At 36.4% G+C, this 19,897-nt stretch overlaps 1 protein-coding gene and 2 pseudogenes across 4 annotated transcripts; 1 reads left to right on the top strand and 2 right to left on the bottom strand.

Annotated features, from left to right (window-relative positions):
- Positions 1-4,941: 4,941 nt before the first annotated feature.
- LOC120126937 (mediator of RNA polymerase II transcription subunit 19a-like) lies at positions 4,942-8,852 on the bottom strand. Of its 4 annotated transcripts, XR_005516488.1 has the most exons (7): positions 8,758-8,852; positions 7,607-7,672; positions 7,116-7,405; positions 6,720-6,926; positions 6,292-6,351; positions 5,985-6,120; positions 4,942-5,160 (listed from the first exon to the last, which is right to left on the bottom strand). XR_005516488.1 is itself a non-coding variant. In XM_039144974.1 (6 exons), exons 2-6 carry the CDS (start codon positions 7,635-7,637, stop codon positions 5,156-5,158), a joined length of 588 nt encoding a protein of 195 aa, XP_039000905.1. In that variant the 5' UTR covers positions 7,638-7,672; positions 8,758-8,852; the 3' UTR covers positions 4,942-5,155. The 4 variants fall into 4 exon arrangements, 3 of the variants coding, with proteins under 3 accessions (XP_039000905.1, XP_039000903.1, XP_039000904.1); XM_039144974.1 differs by lacking the exon at positions 5,985-6,120 and having other exon boundaries at positions 6,297-6,351; XM_039144972.1 differs by lacking the exon at positions 4,942-5,160 and having other exon boundaries at positions 5,877-6,120.
- Positions 8,853-10,485: 1,633 nt separating this feature from the next.
- LOC120126855 lies at positions 10,486-12,005 on the bottom strand (annotated as a pseudogene).
- A 1,163-nt stretch (positions 12,006-13,168) lies between these two features.
- Positions 13,169-19,871, top strand: LOC120127076 (annotated as a pseudogene).
- The last annotated feature ends 26 nt before the right edge of the window (positions 19,872-19,897 follow it).

The following is a 19,897-nucleotide window of genomic DNA, read 5'->3' as shown; positions in this document are numbered from 1 at the left end:
AAACCAAATTCAAAGAATAGAACGGTAGCCTTCAATGACTCACAATAACAACAAACTCAATCAACGCAATACCAACGCGAAAGAGCTAACATGTTACGGCACCACTCTAACGCTCTCCTACGAAAGAGGGCATCCCATAGATTGCAGAAAAATCAATGACAGAAGGAGCCACAACAAAGCCTAACGCCCAGCCACCATTGTATAGACACTTCCAAACACCAAATCCAGAGCAAAACATCGAAGCATTGAACAAAGGATACCCAGAAACACGCGACCTCTTCACGATCAAACCAAATGCAACACAGAAATCAAATCCCTCTACTACAGCCCATTAATTAAACAAATTCAAATCTGACAAGCATATCAAACTCACCTTTTTCCATACAACAATACTACTTCCATTGATCTCACTTGAACAAGAAGTACAAGAACAAAAATCAATAACCATACACCCAACTCGAAACAGAACTTCACCAATACACCCTCTAAACCAACTCAAAACCCCAAAGAACCCATCTAAGGAAGATAGGGAAAAAAACATACTTTTTGAAGGAAATAAGCGTACACAGATTCCTAACAAAATCATTTATTGAGACACACGAATCTGGCTGAACCCACATGCACCAGAAACCAATCCTTGTAATTGCACTTTCAAACAACACCTCCTCATTCACTCTTCTCCTATTAAATAGAATATCATTCATGCATAACCAAAAAGACCAAATAATATCAAATAAAACCAGATTCCAGAAGATTTTGTAGTGGTTACCAATCAGACTGCTGTCCCAAACTAAAATAAGGGACCGAATGCTACCAGGGCACACGAAATGGTAATTCCACATGGCGAACCACCTGGACCAGACCCTCCAAACTACCTCACAATGACAGAATAGGTGGTTAACAGACCTCCTTCTCCTTCAAACACAGCGCACAATCCAAAGAACCTAAATTCAGCAAACCCCGTTAACAGACTCCCTATGAAGAACAGCTCTCCAAACGAAGAACTGCACTTTTGGAGGGGCAGGATTCTGCCAAACCAGCTTCCAAAAATCATCGCATTCACCCTCAATGTGAACGACATTGGAACAATAGGCCTTTGGAGAAAACAGCCCGTTCGACGAACCCTCCCAATGGATACAATCCACGTTTGAATCATGCTGCACCACTTCATTAAGAGAACGATAGAAATTACCCCACATAGTTTGTTACCAGGAGAACAACCTACGCCTAATCTCTACGAGCCATGCCCAACGACCATTTTCCTTGGAACCGAACTCAGTTACCTTCACCTCTTTCTTGATAGCTAAACTGAAAATTCTGGGAAAAGCCAATTTCTACGAAGGAAATCGAGTCCATGGATCGTTCCAAAAATCAATTGCTTTCCCGTCTCTAAATGGAATTTTGAGCCCCTTTGTAAAACTATCCTTCGGGTTGGATAACGGCTGCACTACGTTTCTCGAGACCCAATAGATTTTCTTTGGCACCCTCAGTGAAGGAATCAGCGAATCCATCTCATAGCCATACTTGGCAATGACCACTTTTTTCCACAAACCCTCTCGATCCCTACCAAATCTCCAGATCCATTTATTGAGTAAAGATCGGTTTTTGAGCCGGATATCCGTAATGCCAAGGCCGCCCTGATGTCGGGGCTTGCACACTCTCTCCCCTTTCACCCAATGGATGGGTCTACTACTGTTTGGCCCCCAAAGAAACTTGGTAATAATTTTATTCAGCTTCGTTGCCACTGATTCTGGCATCTGAAACAGAGAAAGATAGTACACTGATAAGTTTGCTAACACGGACTTAACCATGACTACACGTTCCCCGAACGATAGTAAACTACCTTCCCAACTTTCAAGTTGAGCAGTGAATTTATCCACAATAGGCTTCCATAACTCAGGCAAGTTCCTCGAATGTCCCAGTGACAGTCCTAGATACGTAGTGGGGAAGATTCCCAACCACAACTGATCTCGTTAGCCCACGACGAAACACAATCTGCATCAACATTGACTCCATACATTTTTGTTTTTCTCAGGTTTAGGATCAACCCTGAAGCTAACTCAAAAAATCCTTAGCAACCTCTTAACGTTGACAAGGTGATTCACACTGCCTTCCAAGAACAATATGAGATCATCCGTAAACTGAACGTGGGTCAAATAGAGATCACTTTGCCCCACCTTTACACCTCTAATCAGATTACAGTCTGCCGCTTTAGTAATAACTCCGCTAAGTGCTTCACCGACCAAATTAAATAACAAAGGGGATAGAGGGCATCCCTGGCGAAGTCCTCTCTTTATTCTAAAGTTTTTTTTTGTGGGGGTCCCATTAACCAATACTGAAATGGATGCTGTCGAGATACAGAGATTCATCCATTTCCTCCATTTCGCACCAAAATCCATCTTTCGGAGAATCACCTACAAGAAACCCCAGTCTACCGAGTCGTATGCTTTTTTTAAATTCGCTTTCAAGACAACTTCTCTTTTCCTTTGACAGAGGTCATCAATTAGTTCATTGGCTATTAAGACGCAATTGGCTATTTGTTTCCCAGCCACAAAGGCGAATTGTGTTTCGCTGATAATTTAATTGATGCATCTTGCCAGCCTTCTACATAAAACTAGTGCCAGTGTCTTATAAAGGCTTCCCACCAACGAAATAGGTCTAAAGTCATCGAAGTTTTCAGCATCTCTCTTCTTTGGAATAAGGGCAATAAACGACTGGTTAAAGGATCGGTCTGTCACTTAACCTTTGTAAAACTCTTCGAAGAAAATCATCACCTCTCCTTTTACCTCAGCTTAAAACTTCTTGAAGAAATCAAAATTGAAGCCATCCGAGCTGGGAGCCCTAGACCCGTCTGCCGACTTGATTGCATTCCACATTTCCTCTTCTGAGAACGGGGCTTCTAATGCTCTCCTTGAGGCTATACTCACACTTGGGCTTCTGAGAACGGGATTTGATTACATATGATATCCGAACTCATAGATTTAACTCAATCCGGTCTTATAGGATTAATTTAAAAAATAATCAAGTTTAAGTCAGTTGAAAATCTTTGACTCAAGATAGTAGTATTAATTATCTTTAGTATATTTAGAGATAATTATAATATTTTTTTATTTTTTTAATTAGATTCTTATTTTATGAAATAAAAATAAAAATTATATATATATATATATATTTGTGTAGGATCAGACGTGAGATTTTATCTCAAAAATTGAGTTAAGTTTTATATTGGTGGAAGCCTCCCTAAATCTGAGTTAGATCGGATAACAGATGAAATGATATAACATTAGTATCGGATGTAGGTCGATAAAAAACCGACCTGAACTTTTCTCATCCCTAATTACACATTGTAATATGAAATCTACTCTATACTTTGAAATATCTGCCATGAATTTAAAAAATACAGATAACAAATGAATACTATTTAATAAATATGAGAATTAAATTGATTAAAAAATATATGTACCGCATTTATAAATAAAAAAAACAGTACTAATAATTCTCCACGAAAGAGCTTATTTTGATGATTTCTTACTAATATGCTGGTTTAAATCACAAAAACAATACTAATTGTTTTGTTTTCTCTCAGAAAAATCAAGCCAATAATCTACTGTTGTTTGGTAATATCCGCCATTAAATAATTAAGCTCCCGTGTGGGCCTAATTATTTGTAAGTAAATTATAAGGGTGTTATAAAGTGAAGTGTAGCAGTTAGCTGAAATTAATAGCGATAGCAAAGGGAGAGTCGCTGAGAAACACATAAATGGATGCGTACCAGGACTCAGCGTATCAGGTGTTCTTCCCCTTTTTACTAAACATGTGGGTCTTGATTAAATATGTTCGTCGGATCATAATTTAAATTTCTTTTAACGAGTGAATCACGTTTTTTTAACAAAAGTTTTGTTAAAATCGTTCCAGTTTTATAGTTTTAGTGGTAATTCAATTTTTTTATAAAAAAAGTATAAGGTCAATATGCATTTTATTAATTGAATCTGGTTTTTTTTATTCATATTAGTACTTAGTAGTTTTTTTTTAGTTCTTTTAAGTATTTGAACTTTACATGGAGTTTAATTGCTCATCTCCTAATACAATCCCTTGACATTTTATGCATCTTTGACCTTTGAATGCTAAAGTATCATCTATCTTCTCTTCTGACCGTGAAACGTTTTGCTTTTATAATACTTTGCCCACACCCAAGGATAGTATTCTGAGCTGACATCAAATTTTGGATATTGCTTCTCACTTAATGTTTGCTTGGGTTTCACTTCTTTCTCGTAACCATAAATTTGGGTGGTTAACACCCATATCATATGATATTAGGGATATATAAGCTTTTCTCACTTAAAACTTATAACCCGTCCGAGTGATTATTTCTTTCTTTGATACAAAAGACTGGGTTGATGATTAAGGCCGGTATGATCGTAGAGCCAAGAGGTGGTTTGAAAGGTTACAGATGGCTTGAGGAAGAACGATGGTAGAACGGAGGTTTCAGATGGTGTTCTCAGAATCCCCTAGTCTAAGCTAACGACACGCCTTAATAGGACCTATGTACATGACATAAGTGTCAAGTCGAGTGAATGCTCCTCACGGCTCTTGGCTCTCCTTATCAATGTTTTCTTTGGTTTTGGTTTTTCATCAAAAAAAAATTATACATCTTTAATCATAAAAAAAGGGGGAGGGGAAACTGCAAATATCAGGAATCTAAGCTATTTGATTTTTTTTCCATGTTAGCTATAATCAAATCTTTAATGAATTTTATAACCAAAATTCTCAACTAAAATGAAACAAAACAAATGAGACACTGCCTTTTGACAGCGGACATTACCACAAAAAAGGGAATGAACAAAAATATAAACAGCAGCCCCTATCTGCCCAATTCTTTCCACAAAAGAAAAGCTGCCAACCCTAAATCAAACTGATATTTCATTCCAGGGCTAGGGTTTTAAAACTTTTAACTAAATAAAACTATGAGTAAATGAACAGCACAGTCATCCAACATGCTACAAAAAAAATAACAATAAAAAAAATCAAAGTTTTGCATGTTACAGGCAAATGTTTATGATACAAAAAAGACCATGTTCAGCAACCTATACCTCGCATAGATATCAATCAATGGACGATGAATTCACCACCTACACATTCTATACCCAGTTTACAAGTTACTCTGCACAAAAACCAGATAGAGAGACAGTGTTAGAACTTTCAAAATCTAACTTCCATTTGAACACCCTTCCTCCAACCCCACCTCCAGTCCCACCTCCAGTCCCAAGCCCTATAATAAGAGTCTGCCTTATAGAAAAATAATAACAGGTGACATAATGAACTGTGAGACGGGGATAGAATTCAATCCTATAAGAGAATATGCCATGCTTACATATCGATTCAAGAGAAAGAAGCAAATAATTGCATTACCTTTCTCATTGGAATCTTCGTCCCTAAAACTAGAATTGTAAATGCTTGGAATGTGTAACTAATTAACTATATTATAAGCAGAAGACAAATAAATGCCATTTCACAAACTTTTCAGCCAGAGGGTTTGTCAGGCAACATCCAGAAAACACTAATTTAGCAGAATCATTAAATTACCACACTTGCCGTATTTTACTGGCAAAAAGTTTAGAACAATATGGCCTATCAAGCCAGTTGCTTGGCTACATGTATAAAACTGTTCTATTTTAAGACAATTTTAAAAAAATCATAGTAAGAACATTCTGCAGCAAACAGCCATGCTCTAGTACGCCATTCATACAATGGAAAATTCAGTGTTCACAACTAGTTCTTCATTTTACCTTGGTTTCCTGAGTTGAAAGGAGAAGAATAAAGCACATAATGTTATAGGGAGGTAAAGAAATCCGGGTTATATTCATATATAAATTTCAGTGAACTTCTTAATTTTGATAAATGATTAGAAGTGTATAAGTGGGTACTATTCTGAATAACAAGAATTTACAATAAGAAAAAAATAGAACAGCATGATACGACATTCACCTCAAGCAAAGAAGAGAATATTAAGAAAGCCCTCCCACACTCTAACAACCATCTGAGACGACAAATGAACTATAGATCCACCCCTTCAGCCTGCTACTTTAATTACACCAACCTCATCTATTTTTGAGCTTTTATGCTGCAATAAATTAATTATGTACTTTGATTAGCACAACGGGATAGTAGTTAGAAAACAAGGTAGACACTATTCCGGGGGGAAAATGATGAGTTGATTCTGCATGCGTCACAAATATAAAAGATATCCACATAAGCAACACAAGAGAGTAAAATCCAGAATGATGTGCATTACCTTACTTTTTTTGTGTCTGTGAACATCATTAAGATCTTCATCTCCATCGTGCTTCCTTTTCTGAAAGTATATGAATCATAAAGAACTTTACATGGAATTCCATTTAAAATTTAATTTAATTTCAAAATAAAGTTTTTGATAAACTTCCAGATGACAAAGTAAACAACGGAACAGATGACAATAGTGAATTCCTGCCATCAGCAGAATTACTTATTTTTCCTGATATAAAAGAATATATCTCATGCATGGCTCAAAAGCAATGTAATTATTGAACAAAGAATGGGTAGATTTGCAGACTGATTTTTGTGCACTTGGGCACAACATCCTAGTCTGCTAGCCAAGACTTGTTGGCTAATGATTTTTCCACTACCCTAAGGGGGCCAAACGAGTGATCAAGCACTAACTGCAAGAGGTAACAAACTTCAAACCTTTTCATGATGCCCACTTTTATCCTTCTTTTTTTCCTTGTCTTTATCTTTACTTCGATCTTTATCTTTACGACGGTGCTTGTGCTTCTTATGCTCTTTATCCTTCTCCTTATCTCGGTCCTTGTGCTTTTTATGCTTCCTCTCTTTATCTTTATCTTTAGCTTCACTCTTTGATTTACCAAGAATTGTAGGAATCCCTTTTTCACTCTATCAAATAAACAAAATGGTTAATAACTCTAACTATGAATCTTGAAGCAAAAATTTGTCAAATGACAAAATAAACACCATATAAACTATTAAAGTTCTACCAAATTACTGAATTGGCACAATATATAGGACCGCCGTTCAGATTAAGAAAATTAAATAAAGGTAGTCTCAAAACAGTAAATTTCTTACCGCTGGCAATTCAACAGGAGTGGTTTCACTCAGCTGGAAAGCCTCCTTAAGAATATCAAGGTCAAAAGGCTGTATACGGGTATTAGCGTCTCTGCTGTGAGATGTATTATGAATAAGCTGGTCCAGCTGCATCCCTTCTCCTTTTCTAATTTCTGTATCTCCCACCACATTATGAAGATAATGTGTATCTGAGATTGATAAAGGAAGAGGTCTCTTACAGAAGAAGTCATGGTGAGGCAATAATTTATAGTGACTTATAAGATCAACAGCACCGCTAAGTTCCCTTGGTCCTACATTTATTTATACATAGCTTCTTGTCAGTTGAAAAAGAAATATAACAAAAAAAAATACCAAATAACTTTACATGAAATTACAGTCGACTCTGAATTTTTTTTTAATCTGAAAACTTCAAATGGAATGAACAAATTCAAAAGAAAATACAATGAAAACAAAGAAAGTGTTTTAAAAACCCGCATTCTAAACAGTATTACCTCCTCCAAATTTCTTGCCTTCAGGATCCATGTGTTAATGATTCATGAAATATGTACCATCATAAACTGCAAATTTTTAGTCAAAAGTCAGGGAAAACATCCATGAATATTGACTCAAAACATCTATTAAGGTAAACAAAGATTCACATGCAGGAAAGGCTCCAACATATTAAAACTAAAAATGCATGCATACATATGGTAAGTACATCTTTTATACACTTCGTTCCCCTCCTGTTTCACACTTGTAAAACTAGCAGCTTACAACTTTTAAGTTCCAAAGCTAACTTCCAAATCAAATATAGTTCTCCAATGTAGCAATTAATTTCTTTTTCCTCCTCTTTTTTACAATTAATTTATATTCAAACAATCATATCACTAGTACCAAAAGATATGCACATTTGGGCAAAAGATATGTGAAGTAAAGCTGATGAAAACCAACTTGGTAATCAGCTAACCGTTTGTTTTCAGATCAAAAAGCAAAACAGAGGCAAAGCCAGGATTAATATTTGTATTGAACATATCAAAGCACCAATAGCCTCAAGCATATGGATTCAGTAGAAGGGAATAGACCCACTAACTTTAAAAACTACGTTTCCCCGGTTAAACTTTTGACCATATCTTAGTATTAATTGCCAAAACAAGACAAATGATATCATATGTAACTTTCAAAATAAATTCTAAATTCCTAGTTAATGGTCATGAGTCAAACAAGTTTTCAAGCAATAGCATTTTCAGGAAATTTAAATTAGCTTCATACATGACACTCTAACTCCAAGTAGATCCAGACTTATAGTATAGTTTCCTCTAACTTTGCTACTAAATCTGCTTTAACCACTAAAAAATTACCTAATATTTCTTCATTCCCCCAAAACCAGCTAATATTCTACACATAACAGACACCCAAATTTAAAACTCAAATTATTCTCATTTTCACTATTTTTTCACGGAATCTTCGTATTATATAACCTCGGGGGGGGGGATGAAGAACAGACGTCCAAACAATATTTTCTCAAAGAATAAATAATTCTACATATGTATTATACACACATGTATATATAAAGAAGAATTAGAAAGAAATCCCCTATCAAATTTTATCATTACAAATTTTGAATAGCAAACGTTAAAAGAAAAACAAAAGAAATCCATAACACCTCAAATATGAAATCGCAAGTTCGCCGTCGTAACTTTTCAGATCACGGCAAAGCAAAGCTCGAAAATTCAATTTTTTTCTCTTCTATTCAACTCACTCACGCTTCTCTAAGAGTAAAAAGATTACAAAAAAATACCAATTCAAATAAAATTCAAAACCGCGCGAAATTTAAAACAAGAAAAGGGGAAAGAGCAGAAAATTGAGCAGTGAAATGAAGAGCGAGAGAGAAAGGTTGGAAGGGAAGGGAAATGGAAAGGGATTGAATAGAGTAAAAGGGTAGAAGTGGTAGATCAGAGAAAGTTCGACAGAATTCTAAAGCAAGCAAAAGAAGAAAGTTGGTACTTTTACTTCTTCTAGGGTTCGGAAGGAGAAGAAGGACGAAGCTAATAAAATTCCCCCTTTTTGTACTTCTCTCAGGTTTTCGGGTCCGTAGCTTCGTTTGCTGGATTTAGGGGTTTTTATTTACCTTATTTGTTTATTTATTTAGAGGGAGCGTGGATGAATCGGGCCATCTCGCGCGACAAGAGAGGGAAGGAACCCCAGCCAAAATTAGGGGAGGATTTTTTTTTTTTGCTTGCTTTATACCTCTATACATTTTTTCCGGCTTGGCTCCACTTACTTTTGGTACACAAAATATTAATATAAAATAAACTTACTATTATTGCATAATACATAATATAAATTTATAAAATAAAGGCTTCTTAGTGTTAACTACATCCATTGGTTATGATTAACGGTATAAATGAATAAAATATTTGATGAATTATTTGTGAATTGTTATATAACGTTCATTTATTAAGTTAAATAAATGAATTTAATAAAAAAATTATGTTTATTTAATAAACGAATGAACACAAATAGAGGTGTACTTTATTCTTTTATGATCATGAACAAACTCGTTTATTGACTTATTTATCGACTCGTTTATAAGCTCATTTATTAAGTTATCCTTTTCCTCTTTTATATATTTTAAATATTGATAAAGAGAAATACTAAATTGAGTATATAAAGTGAACTTTAGAGTTTAATTTGTGAAACCTAAGAAACTTAAGACCAGTGACATAATTTCATCATTTTTCTTTTACTTGCAAATAAAATAATAAAAAAAGAGTGTTGATAGTCGAACATTTTGATGAATGTTAAATAAACATGTTGTCGAACACTAAACGAAAGAACAATAACAACTTCATAAATAAAATAAACGAACACGAACTGAACATGAACATCTTCAAAAATAAACAAACACTAACACAACTTTATACGTTGAAGCTCGGTTAATTTACACTCCTAAATTCATAATCAAGAAACTTTTGGACGATTTCATTTTGACCACTTAAAAAAATCATTTTAATCATCGTTGTTAAAAAATATTTTTATTTCAATCACTAAGTGACAGGGCGGTCTTGGTATTTTTTGGCCCGAGGCAAAGTAAAAGAAATGAACTCTTATTAATGTGATGGGCCCCTCCTGCCCCTGCCCTGGGCCGCCCTGCTAAGTGACTAAAAGCATTACCGAGGTCTAAGTTGGTACGTTCACCCAAATCGAAATTTTTTCATTTTAACCATCTCCCTTGTAGTATTTATTAGATAATTGTGATAGCAATATTATTTTATATATAAACATGAATTACATTACTAAACAAATTATTTTAAGAACTGTGAATAAGTACAACTCAAATAAAATAATTTAAAATATGGTTTAGTTAATAATATATATATATATATATATATCATTTTCTCCCCCACATTTTGAACTCTAAAATAAAAGAAAATAAAATCAAGAAAGCAATAACAACACCATAGCCAGCTTTCCATCCACTCCCCTTCTCCCCCAAACGAATCCCATAGAAAACATTTGCTACTGCAAATACTGCCAGCATCCCCCCCGCGCTGTAATGGTACCAATTCCAGAATTTCCTCAGTTTCGATTCCTTGTTTGGTCTTGCTAATGCTGCCATTACCTATAATCAACATAATATGAAATTAAATAAACGTATCTATATCAAGTATGTGCATAAATTATGTTCTATCTTCTAGATAGTTAAAAATTATGTACATTAATTAATTACAGATAATAATATTTCAAGAGAGGGTGATCACATGTTCACATGTATTTAAGCAAAATCATATTATTTTAATGAATGCTTATGCTAGAGAGAAACCTGGAGGCATCCAAGCACAAGTATGAAGATGCCGAGGCCTTTGTGAGTGGAGACATCAGCTTTGAGACGATTTTCTAAAACAAGTCCGCATATTACACCCGATATCCCGAACACGACGGCGCACGACTGAATCGCTGCGTGGGAGAAAAACCAGATCGGATCCCATTGCTTGCAGTACCGAGCAATCATTGCTCCGATTATCATCAGTATCCCCCAGCTCAGCATATTTAGTGTTCCGTGGCTCTTCCTTAATCTTGAATGAGGGATCTTTGATGCACTTGAACCTGTTAATCATTTGGTAAAATCCGGATTGAGTAGCATACCTTATTATTCAGATCTTTTTCATTTGAATTTGACTCGATCCGATTACATCGTGGTAAATTATTTTTATGAATTACCTGTAACGTAATTCAAGGTGGTGGAGACTTTGTCACGGTGTTCGGCCAAAGTATAGTCCGGAGAAGAAGGAATCACCGCAATCTGTCCGACGGAATATATGAGCCGTGAGAGGGGTTGAGTGGTATTCAATTGGAATGCCATGTATAGACGCGATGATCGGGATGTTATCGACAAAGAGTTGCTAACAAGTGTGAGATTCCCTTGGTCAGGCAACACACGGTTAGGTCGTTGGCCTCCGAGAAAATATTGTTTCACCGTTCCACTGCCATCAGCTGAGATCCAGCCAACCACGGATCTTGAACCCACCATCATTCCACTGCTTGAAAACCCCATCGCGATATAAGAATTCGTGTCTGGAGCTGACAGAACAAAACTCCATACGTTCGATGATGTCTGAACATACTGCAACATGTTACATTCCAACATTAATCATATTCGTATTAAATACATATTCATATCCAACATTCAGCATCTAGAATTAAAAAAGTAGACGCCTACTCTGAGGATGAAATCATGGCTGCTCCAGACAGGAAGACAGTGGAGATGTCGTATCGAAGGGAACATCAAGGTTCAAATTTGAATTGCAAGAATCTATCTGTTGTGAATTCACCAGCTGTACTGATAAAGCCTGCAGAAGGGCAAGGAAGAAGGTAATGGAAATGGAAGATAGCTTCATATTTTTCTTCTTCTTTTGATTATCTGCTCTAGACAAGTATATATTTGGTCTTACATATTGTGTGACAAGCTGGAGAAGTTGACGATGATTCATGATTGTCTTAAATTAAATATTACTGGAAAGAACGTGGTGCCTTACAAGCATGTTTACAGGTAAATGTGATTAGGTAAGTTATATTGAGAGGATCATTTTTATTTATTATTTTGGTGGAGAATCAAGAAAATTCAAAAGCAAATGGGTATCGTGACATAGTCTATTCTGTATTGACATGTCTTCCACTATCCACTGATTCAAGCTTCTATTAATTTACTAAATAAATGTTTATATTTAAGACTCGAATATATTATAATATAATATAATATAATTAACGATAGAAAGAACTTTAAACATTTTTCAATGCCGGAAGAGAGAAAAAGAATATACGGTTCTCATGAAACCAAACAAGATTAACGTATTTGTGGGACTCTTTAATACAAATTTAATACTTTATTTTTAACATAAATAACTACGAATTCTTCCTTCCATTCTCATTTCATGATTTTAAGTAATTTTCTTAAAATGTTAGTTAAATAATATAATATATTAAATTTATCATGTAACTTAAAAAATACTTGTCAACAACCCATAGAATAAGTAGTTAAAAACTCTCCGTTGACGATATCCTCTCATTTGAATTGTGAGTTAAATACCCATCAGGAGTAAAAAAAATTCCCCTCCCCTAGATTGAAAATGTTTAGAAAAAAACAACTTGGAACTTGTTATATTAACTTCGAAATCTTCATGTTGATGGGGTAAAATTATAAAAAATCAAAACTTTTTGGATTTTGTACAAATATTATCATCTTCAAGGTTTCTATGGCAAAAGCAGAGCACCAAAGTTAAAATTCAAAAGCAAAGCAATGAAAAGATTTTATACAATTTTCCCTCTAAAAAATCCGTTTTAAAATAATTCACAAAAATACAAAATAAAAATGGGTCCGGGATTCGGCAGAGAAACAAGAGAGTGGGAAGCCGTCGAGGAAGAGAAAGGGAAAAAGAAGAAGCTAAACAGCCAAAACGCAATTGCTTGCCTCCTTCGGTTTCGGTCCTTCCCTCTCTCGCTCCCCATTTTTCTTTTTTAAATAAAAAAATAATACATTAAACTTGTTAATAATTTCCATCTCTTTACTGAAAATTATTTGACAATCGATTTTTCACTCTCCATTTCCTTTTGTTCCCTTATGTTTGCTCAGATCTAAACTTTCTCATCAATAAGGGGTGAAAGCTGTTCGGAAAATCGGCAACGAAACTAGTGAAAACCGCCGGTTTTATTCTCGAATCCGAGTTCAAATGGATGATTTTCCAGACTTATTAGCCAAAGATTTTGGGATCAAGCCCCAAGGGAAGGCGGCCCCGATGGCACCTCCTAAAAACCCTTCTTCAGGTTCCAGTTACGGATTCGGATCCGATTTTACCCGATCATCATACCGCATGTCAAATCGTCATCCAATTCTATTTTCGATGACAAGGACAGCGACGGGATCCTATTTGACGACGTTTACAGTGGACAGCGTAAATACTCCGAGTCTCGAGCAACAAGCGCGCAAACGTCGTCGTTTGATTACGATACATTTTTCAAGGACACGAAGCCGCCGGTTTACGATGAAGATATTTTCGATGGATTGCCTGGGATCAAGAGCTCTTCTGCCAAATCGGCTGCTAAGTATGACGACGTTTTCACGGTATCGGGGTCTCCGCGTAAGCATAAGTCGATGAGTAGTTCTCCTTTTGATGATATGCTTGGGAAACTGGGAAGAAAAGACGATGAGAGGAAGGCGAATAGCGAGAGAGTGAAAGCGGAAAAAGATGCACCTTTATTTGATGATTTGCTTGCTGGTTTCGGTCAGAGTAGCTCTGCAGGTTCTGCAAGGTATCTTCTGGTTCATAAGGCTTTGAGTTTGAAATAACTGGCTGTGATTGAATTTGCAATCTTTCGGACACTTCAATTTAGTTATTCGTGCTGACTTATATCAAAGAGTATTGGCAATATATGCCTTTTTTTCCCTTTTTGTTGCAAAAATGATTAAATTTGCTATCTAGAGTAAGGTTCTGAGACTTAACTGTGGTTTTGGCATCGAGCATGCTGTAGCGGCAATGCATTCAATGAGATGAGCATATTTGAATACTTAACTTTGTAGTTAAGAATAGTTTTTGTTTGCTGTAGGACTTTATCAAAGCTATTCTTTTACTGATTTTGTGTGTTTTAAATTATGAAATGTTAGTTGTTTGTCCAAAAATGTTACATGGGAGGTACCTTAGTGCGCTGTTCTGGAAATAACTAACGACGGTAGTTTACTTGCTAAAATTGACTAAGATTACTTTTTTTTTCCTAGAATTTTTTATCAATTAGTTGCTCTTTATTGTTTGGTTTCTCACTTGCATAGCATAGCTTCTTCCTAACGTATTTAATTTAATTATAGCTAAATTTACTCTCTTTGAAAGAAGGTACACGTTACTGGAGATAATCAACACCGTCAGCAATCTGATCTTGTGATTAACACACAAATATTCTACTTGGATTTTTCAATTTCCTTTTCCCACCAGGGAAGATATTCAAATTTGATTGAGTCACATATTTGAGGGTGGGTCATTCTCATTTGGACGTGCAACCACTATAGAAATCTATATTTAGGATCAGGATGGCTTGCTTTGATTGTGTTTTGGGATTTTTAATTACGATACACTTCACATGTATGCCGGAATTGATGCATTGATCACTTCTTGCCTTTCCTACCTCGAGACATATTTGAGGAATGATTGTCATCCTCTATTTAATTTCTGTTTTCGTTAAGGTGGCAAATTTCCTAGATTAAATCCATTTGCTTGGTGTCATTCTGTTGCTTATCCAATGTTTTTTTTTTAAAATTGGTTATCCAATTTTGCTGGAGCTAAAATGGGACATACTGCCAGAAACTTTTGAGATTTTCTTACGAGTTAAACCATTTGAATTGATTGTTATCATTCAGTGTTTTAGCTGTAGCCATACATGGCAGAGGTAAATAAAGAGAAGAAATGGAACTTGTTTTTGTTACAGTTCTGACTATTTTTATTTGGAAACTATGCTAGCACAAGTGAAGAAATATGTTAAGGTATATTTGGACCCAGTAATGAAGATTGAGATGTTGTATCTTTCTTTTCAGTCCAGTATCTGTCCTATGCAGTCTAATTTGTCTCTTGTTCTTATAATACTTTTCTATACCATGAAAATTTTAGCTGAATTGTGCTTATCCTATGAGCAGATCAACTTCAGAGGCTGAGCAGTTTCAGATATCAGCGTCAGATTCAAGCAAGACTGCTTCCAATTTGATGGAATACCCTTTTGTTGTCTTAGAAGCAACACCAGACCCGGCAGGTTCATCCTCAGGGTTGTTTACTGACCCCTATGAAGTAATGAGTGAACTTAATGGATTTGGGGAGTCAAGAGTGGATATTTCATCTGGTAGTGGGGGAATATTTTATGATGTTGATCCTCTTGATGGTCTTGGAAAATCTGTTCCTCCTGTTGCATCTGAGATCAAAAAGAGAGGGAAGGATAGAAGCCCATTAAGAACTGTAAGTGGACCACAAGCTCCTGCTACTAAAGAGCAAAATTATGGGGATCATGAGAATGGTACAAAGAAGAGGATGCCTTCTATGGACAATTTTTATGACTCTAATCAATCTGTGTTTGACATGCCCAGTATGTCATCTGATTTTCATAGCTCTGTTGGTCGAACTACTAGCCCTCCTCCATATTCGAATGTTGGTTCTAATGAAACTAGTTCCCAGGTACATACAGCTCCAAGATCTGAAGAGAACTTTGATGCGTCTGATGATGTGTGGCTCACTGTATCAGAGGTTCCACTCTTTACACAACCTACTAGTGCTCCACCCCCTTAAAGACCCCCGCCTCCAAGACCACCACAAGTTTCAAAGACGAAGGCAGGTTCATTTTCTTCCTCAAATGCAAAAAAGAAGGTAGATGATTTTTCTTCTTTCCAGAATTCAACTCAGTATTCACAGAGCTCTCAGTCAGCTCATGCTGCAGCAAACATCTCTGTTACATCTCAAATTGATGAACTAGAAGATTTTGCAATGGGTAAGGCCTGGAATAATGTCGAACAGGCTGAAGTTTTTCCTGGTGATGATTTTGAGACCAATTCTGTTACTGCTGCATCTGCTGGTGCCATGAAAGCGGCAATGGATAGAGCAGAGGCTAAATTTAGGCATGCCAAGGAAGTGAGGGAGAGAGAGAATTTGAAGGCTGCTAAAACTAAAGAAACTGCTCAAATGGATAAATATGAGAGAGCTACCCAAGATGCTTTGGATAGAGAAGTTAGAGAAAAAAAAGAGAAACTGGAGCGTGAGAGGCAACAAAGAGAAAAGGAGGAGGCAGGGAGAGAGAAAAGGAGACGGGAAATGGAGGAGAAGGAGAGAGAACAAAAAAGGCTTGAAAAATAGGGGGAGCGAGTCAGGGAGATGGAGAGGGAAAGGGAAAGGGCCAGACAAGCTGTTGAAAGGCTACTAGAGAAGCACGTGAAAGAGCAGCTGCTGAGGCTCGTTCCAGAGCTGAAAGGGCTGCTGTTGAGAAGGCAGCTGCCGAAGCTCGAGAGCGTGCGGAAAGGGCTGCAGTGCAGAGAGCACAAGCTGAAGCTCGTGAAAGAGCAGCTGTTGAGGCAAGAGAAAGAGCAGAAAGAGCTGCTGCAGAAGCCAGAGAGAGGGAGGCGCGGGAGAGGACTGCAGCAGCTAAAGCTGAATCTGAAGCGAGGCTTAGAGCTGAAAGAGCTGCTGCGGAGAGGGCTGCGGCAGAGGCTCGAGAAAGAGCAGCTGCTTGTCAGCAATATAATGATAATAATCTTGAATCCTTTTTCAGTATGGGATCTCGACCAAGCAGTGCATCAAGGCCAAGAGCTAACGCTTCAGTGAGAACCTAAGGCTTTTGTACTGTATTTGTGTCCTGATTTAAGCCACAGCATCAGCTTGTCTAGTATCTAACATGAACTGCTGCTCTTGTAGGATCCTGTGTTTGATGGACAAAACAAGGGGGGCCTGAAGTAGCTAGGAGAACATCTGTTGGATCTTCGTCCAGCATGAAGAAAGCTTCTTCAACTGCAAATATTGTTGATGATCTCAGTTCTATTTTTGGAGGTATTTGCAAATTCAGATATAACGATCTCTATAATATGTAATTTCATGTTTATTGTTCTCCTTAATTGATAACTGACTAAACTACTTTGCTTGCTAAAGCTGCTGCATCTCCATCTGGTGAGTTCCAAGAGGTTGAAGGTGAAACTGAAGAAAGGCGAAGAGCCCGGTTGGAACGCCACCAAAGAACCCAGGAGCGTGCTGTATGTATTATGTTACATGATTTCATTTATCTATGCCCTCCTTTCCCGTCATAAATTGCTTGCTAGCATTCTTCACTATTGGGTTCTGCATATATCCAGGCAAAAGCACTGGCTGAGAAAAATCAACGCGATCTTCAAGTTCAAAGGGAGCAAGCTGAGAGACATGTGAGTGGATGCAGTAAATATTTTTCATATAATTTTCCTCATCTTTGTATTTTTTAAAGTGTGTTTTGTTGTAGTTTATTTTTCAGTAGGTCCAACCATAATGGACTTCTTTCTCTGGTCCCACCACACTTCATATCATGTACCTTGCACAATGTCATTACATTTTATGTATTGCAAGTGTCTGGAGGTCTGTGGTTGCTTTTTTTTTCTTCACGTCTTACTTTCATTTGGCATCAAAATTGAATTGTAAAGTTTGATAGTTTACACATTCACTTTAATTTTATAACAACATATAACAAAATTGGGTGGCTTTGATTTACAGAAATAACTTACATGAGAAAAATGATAACCAACTATATAATCGTAGAATATGATTCTGCTGGGACTTCTGATGAGTTAGGAGTGGCAAATTAATTTCTTATATGAGCCTAAAATTAATTTCTTATATAGAGCCTTGCACCTCTATGTGAAGTTAATTTAGATTCTTAAGTAATTGAATGTATAACGGCATTTGCTGAAAGAAATACCAGCATGCTTTCCATATGCTGTGTAATAACATATGCCTGGAATTTGTCAAATGTGTGTGAGTTAGTGAGTTTCTACTCGTACATGGATACAGCTGCAACACTGTCTTTTGATTATTCTGTCCAATAATGATTTATGGGCTTATTTCAGAGAATTGCTGAAACACTAGATGTTGAGATCAAGAGATGGGCAGCTGGGAAAGAGGGGAATTTGCGTGCTCTGTTATCAACGTTGCAATATGTATGTTGTTTTATTACTTACTACTACTATTAATTTTTTAGGCATAATGGAAAAATTACCCCCAACATTTACAGAAATGGTTATTTTGGCCCCTATTCTTCTTTGAAGCATTTTATCCCCCAACGTTTCAATTTTTTGTCAAAACACCCCCTGTTGGAAGGAAATCATTAGTTGACTAACAGTTAACACATGTTGTTGATGTGGCATTTTTACATGTGTATAATTGTTGATGTTGCATGTGCTGTGTCATCCAAAGTGATGATGTGATATGTGCTATGTCAGAAATTATGTACATGTGAAAATGTCATGTCAACATGTGTTGACCGTTAGTTAACTAACGGTTTTCTTCCAACATGGGACATTCATCAAAAAGTTTTAACTTGGCTCCAGCCATTGGAATTGTTTCTTTTTTTGTAACTAGTACTGTAATTTTGTTCAAATTTGACGATATATTTTTTTTATATAAAAGTTGGAGGTCTCATTAAAAACTCCATTCGTATTCGTCCACATACTAACAAGTATGTTAACGAACATTGGAAGGAAGAAAAGAGTACCTCATATTTCATTAAATAAAACATCCAGTACATATGAAAACACGGAATACCCTCATACGGGGATAGACACCATTACAAAAAACCAGAATCACCTAAAACTCTCACCTCCTCAACCACAAAGCCCCAGAGACAATCACCCTATTCCTAAGTTACACCTCCAACAAAAGAAAAAACAACCCAACACCTAAGGACATAATAGAACAGAAAAAACAACTCCTGCAATCATAAACGACAGATTTTATTTTTAATCTCAGGGTTCATTCTATTCATCATTTGTTTATTTGAATAGTACAAATTTCATGACAACTACTGTTATACTAATTTGTCTCCCGAACCTTTATTTGATGATTAGGTTCTTTGGCCTGAATGTGGGTGGCAACCTGTTTCTTTGACGGATTTGATTACAGCTGCGGCGGTCAAAAAGGCTTACAGAAAGGCGACGCTTTGTATCCATCCTGATAAAGTCCAGCAAAAAGGTGCCAATCTTCAGCAGAAATATATTTCAGAGAAGGTGTTCGATTTGCTCAAGGTACTTTACTTCTAGTGTCCTATTTAGTATTAAACCAACAATTTATTGGTAGCCATATTTCTCGTTACATTTTTGTTAGATGGATGACAGTGTTGCATTCCTTTCCATCATATTTTCTTGTCTGTTTTTTTTTGTTAAACAGGAAACGTGGAACAAGTTCAATCCTGAGGAGCTGTTCTGAGCTTCGATTTGTTGTTATTACGTTTCCGAAAGTTCTCATTATTTTGGCAAACTATGCCTTGGGGTCAAAATGTATGGCTGTTTCAGCGGCTATAATTCTCTTTATCTGCAGCCAGCTATTGTCGGCTTCAGTTTGAGAATCTGTAATATCAGCTGGCACAATAGTACCGGCTTCAGTGTTTGTTCAGGTTGCTGTACATTAACTATTCTTCATCCAACTGATGCATACGGAAAGTTGAATTCTTTGAGTCGATGTGGGTTTCATCTGCCCCATATAGTCGGAGATGAGGGAATTTTCAATTTTGTTATTAATTCTTTTATATAGTTCTCCCTTTTTTGGATGGCA

Source organism: Hibiscus syriacus, unplaced genomic scaffold, assembly GCF_006381635.1.
Source record: "Hibiscus syriacus cultivar Baekdansim isolate YM2019G1 unplaced genomic scaffold, ASM638163v2 tig00110462_pilon, whole genome shotgun sequence".
NCBI classification, from domain to species: domain Eukaryota; kingdom Viridiplantae; phylum Streptophyta; class Magnoliopsida; order Malvales; family Malvaceae; genus Hibiscus; species Hibiscus syriacus.
The sequence above is the reverse complement of the archived record's forward strand: the minus strand, read 5'-3'. Positions and strand labels throughout refer to the sequence as shown.

Excerpts from the sequence above, each read along its gene's own strand:
- LOC120126937 (XM_039144972.1), bottom strand. The coding sequence starts at position 7,637 with ATGGATCCTGAAGGCAAGAAATTTGGAGGAG. Across the intron at positions 6,927-7,115 it reads CTCCTGTTGAATTGCCAGCG|AGTGAAAAAGGGATTCCTAC; the intron begins GTAAGAAATTTA and ends TTTATTTGATAG. Across the intron at positions 6,352-6,719 it reads AAAGTGGGCATCATGAAAAG|AAAAGGAAGCACGATGGAGA; the intron begins GTTTGAAGTTTG and ends ATATACTTTCAG.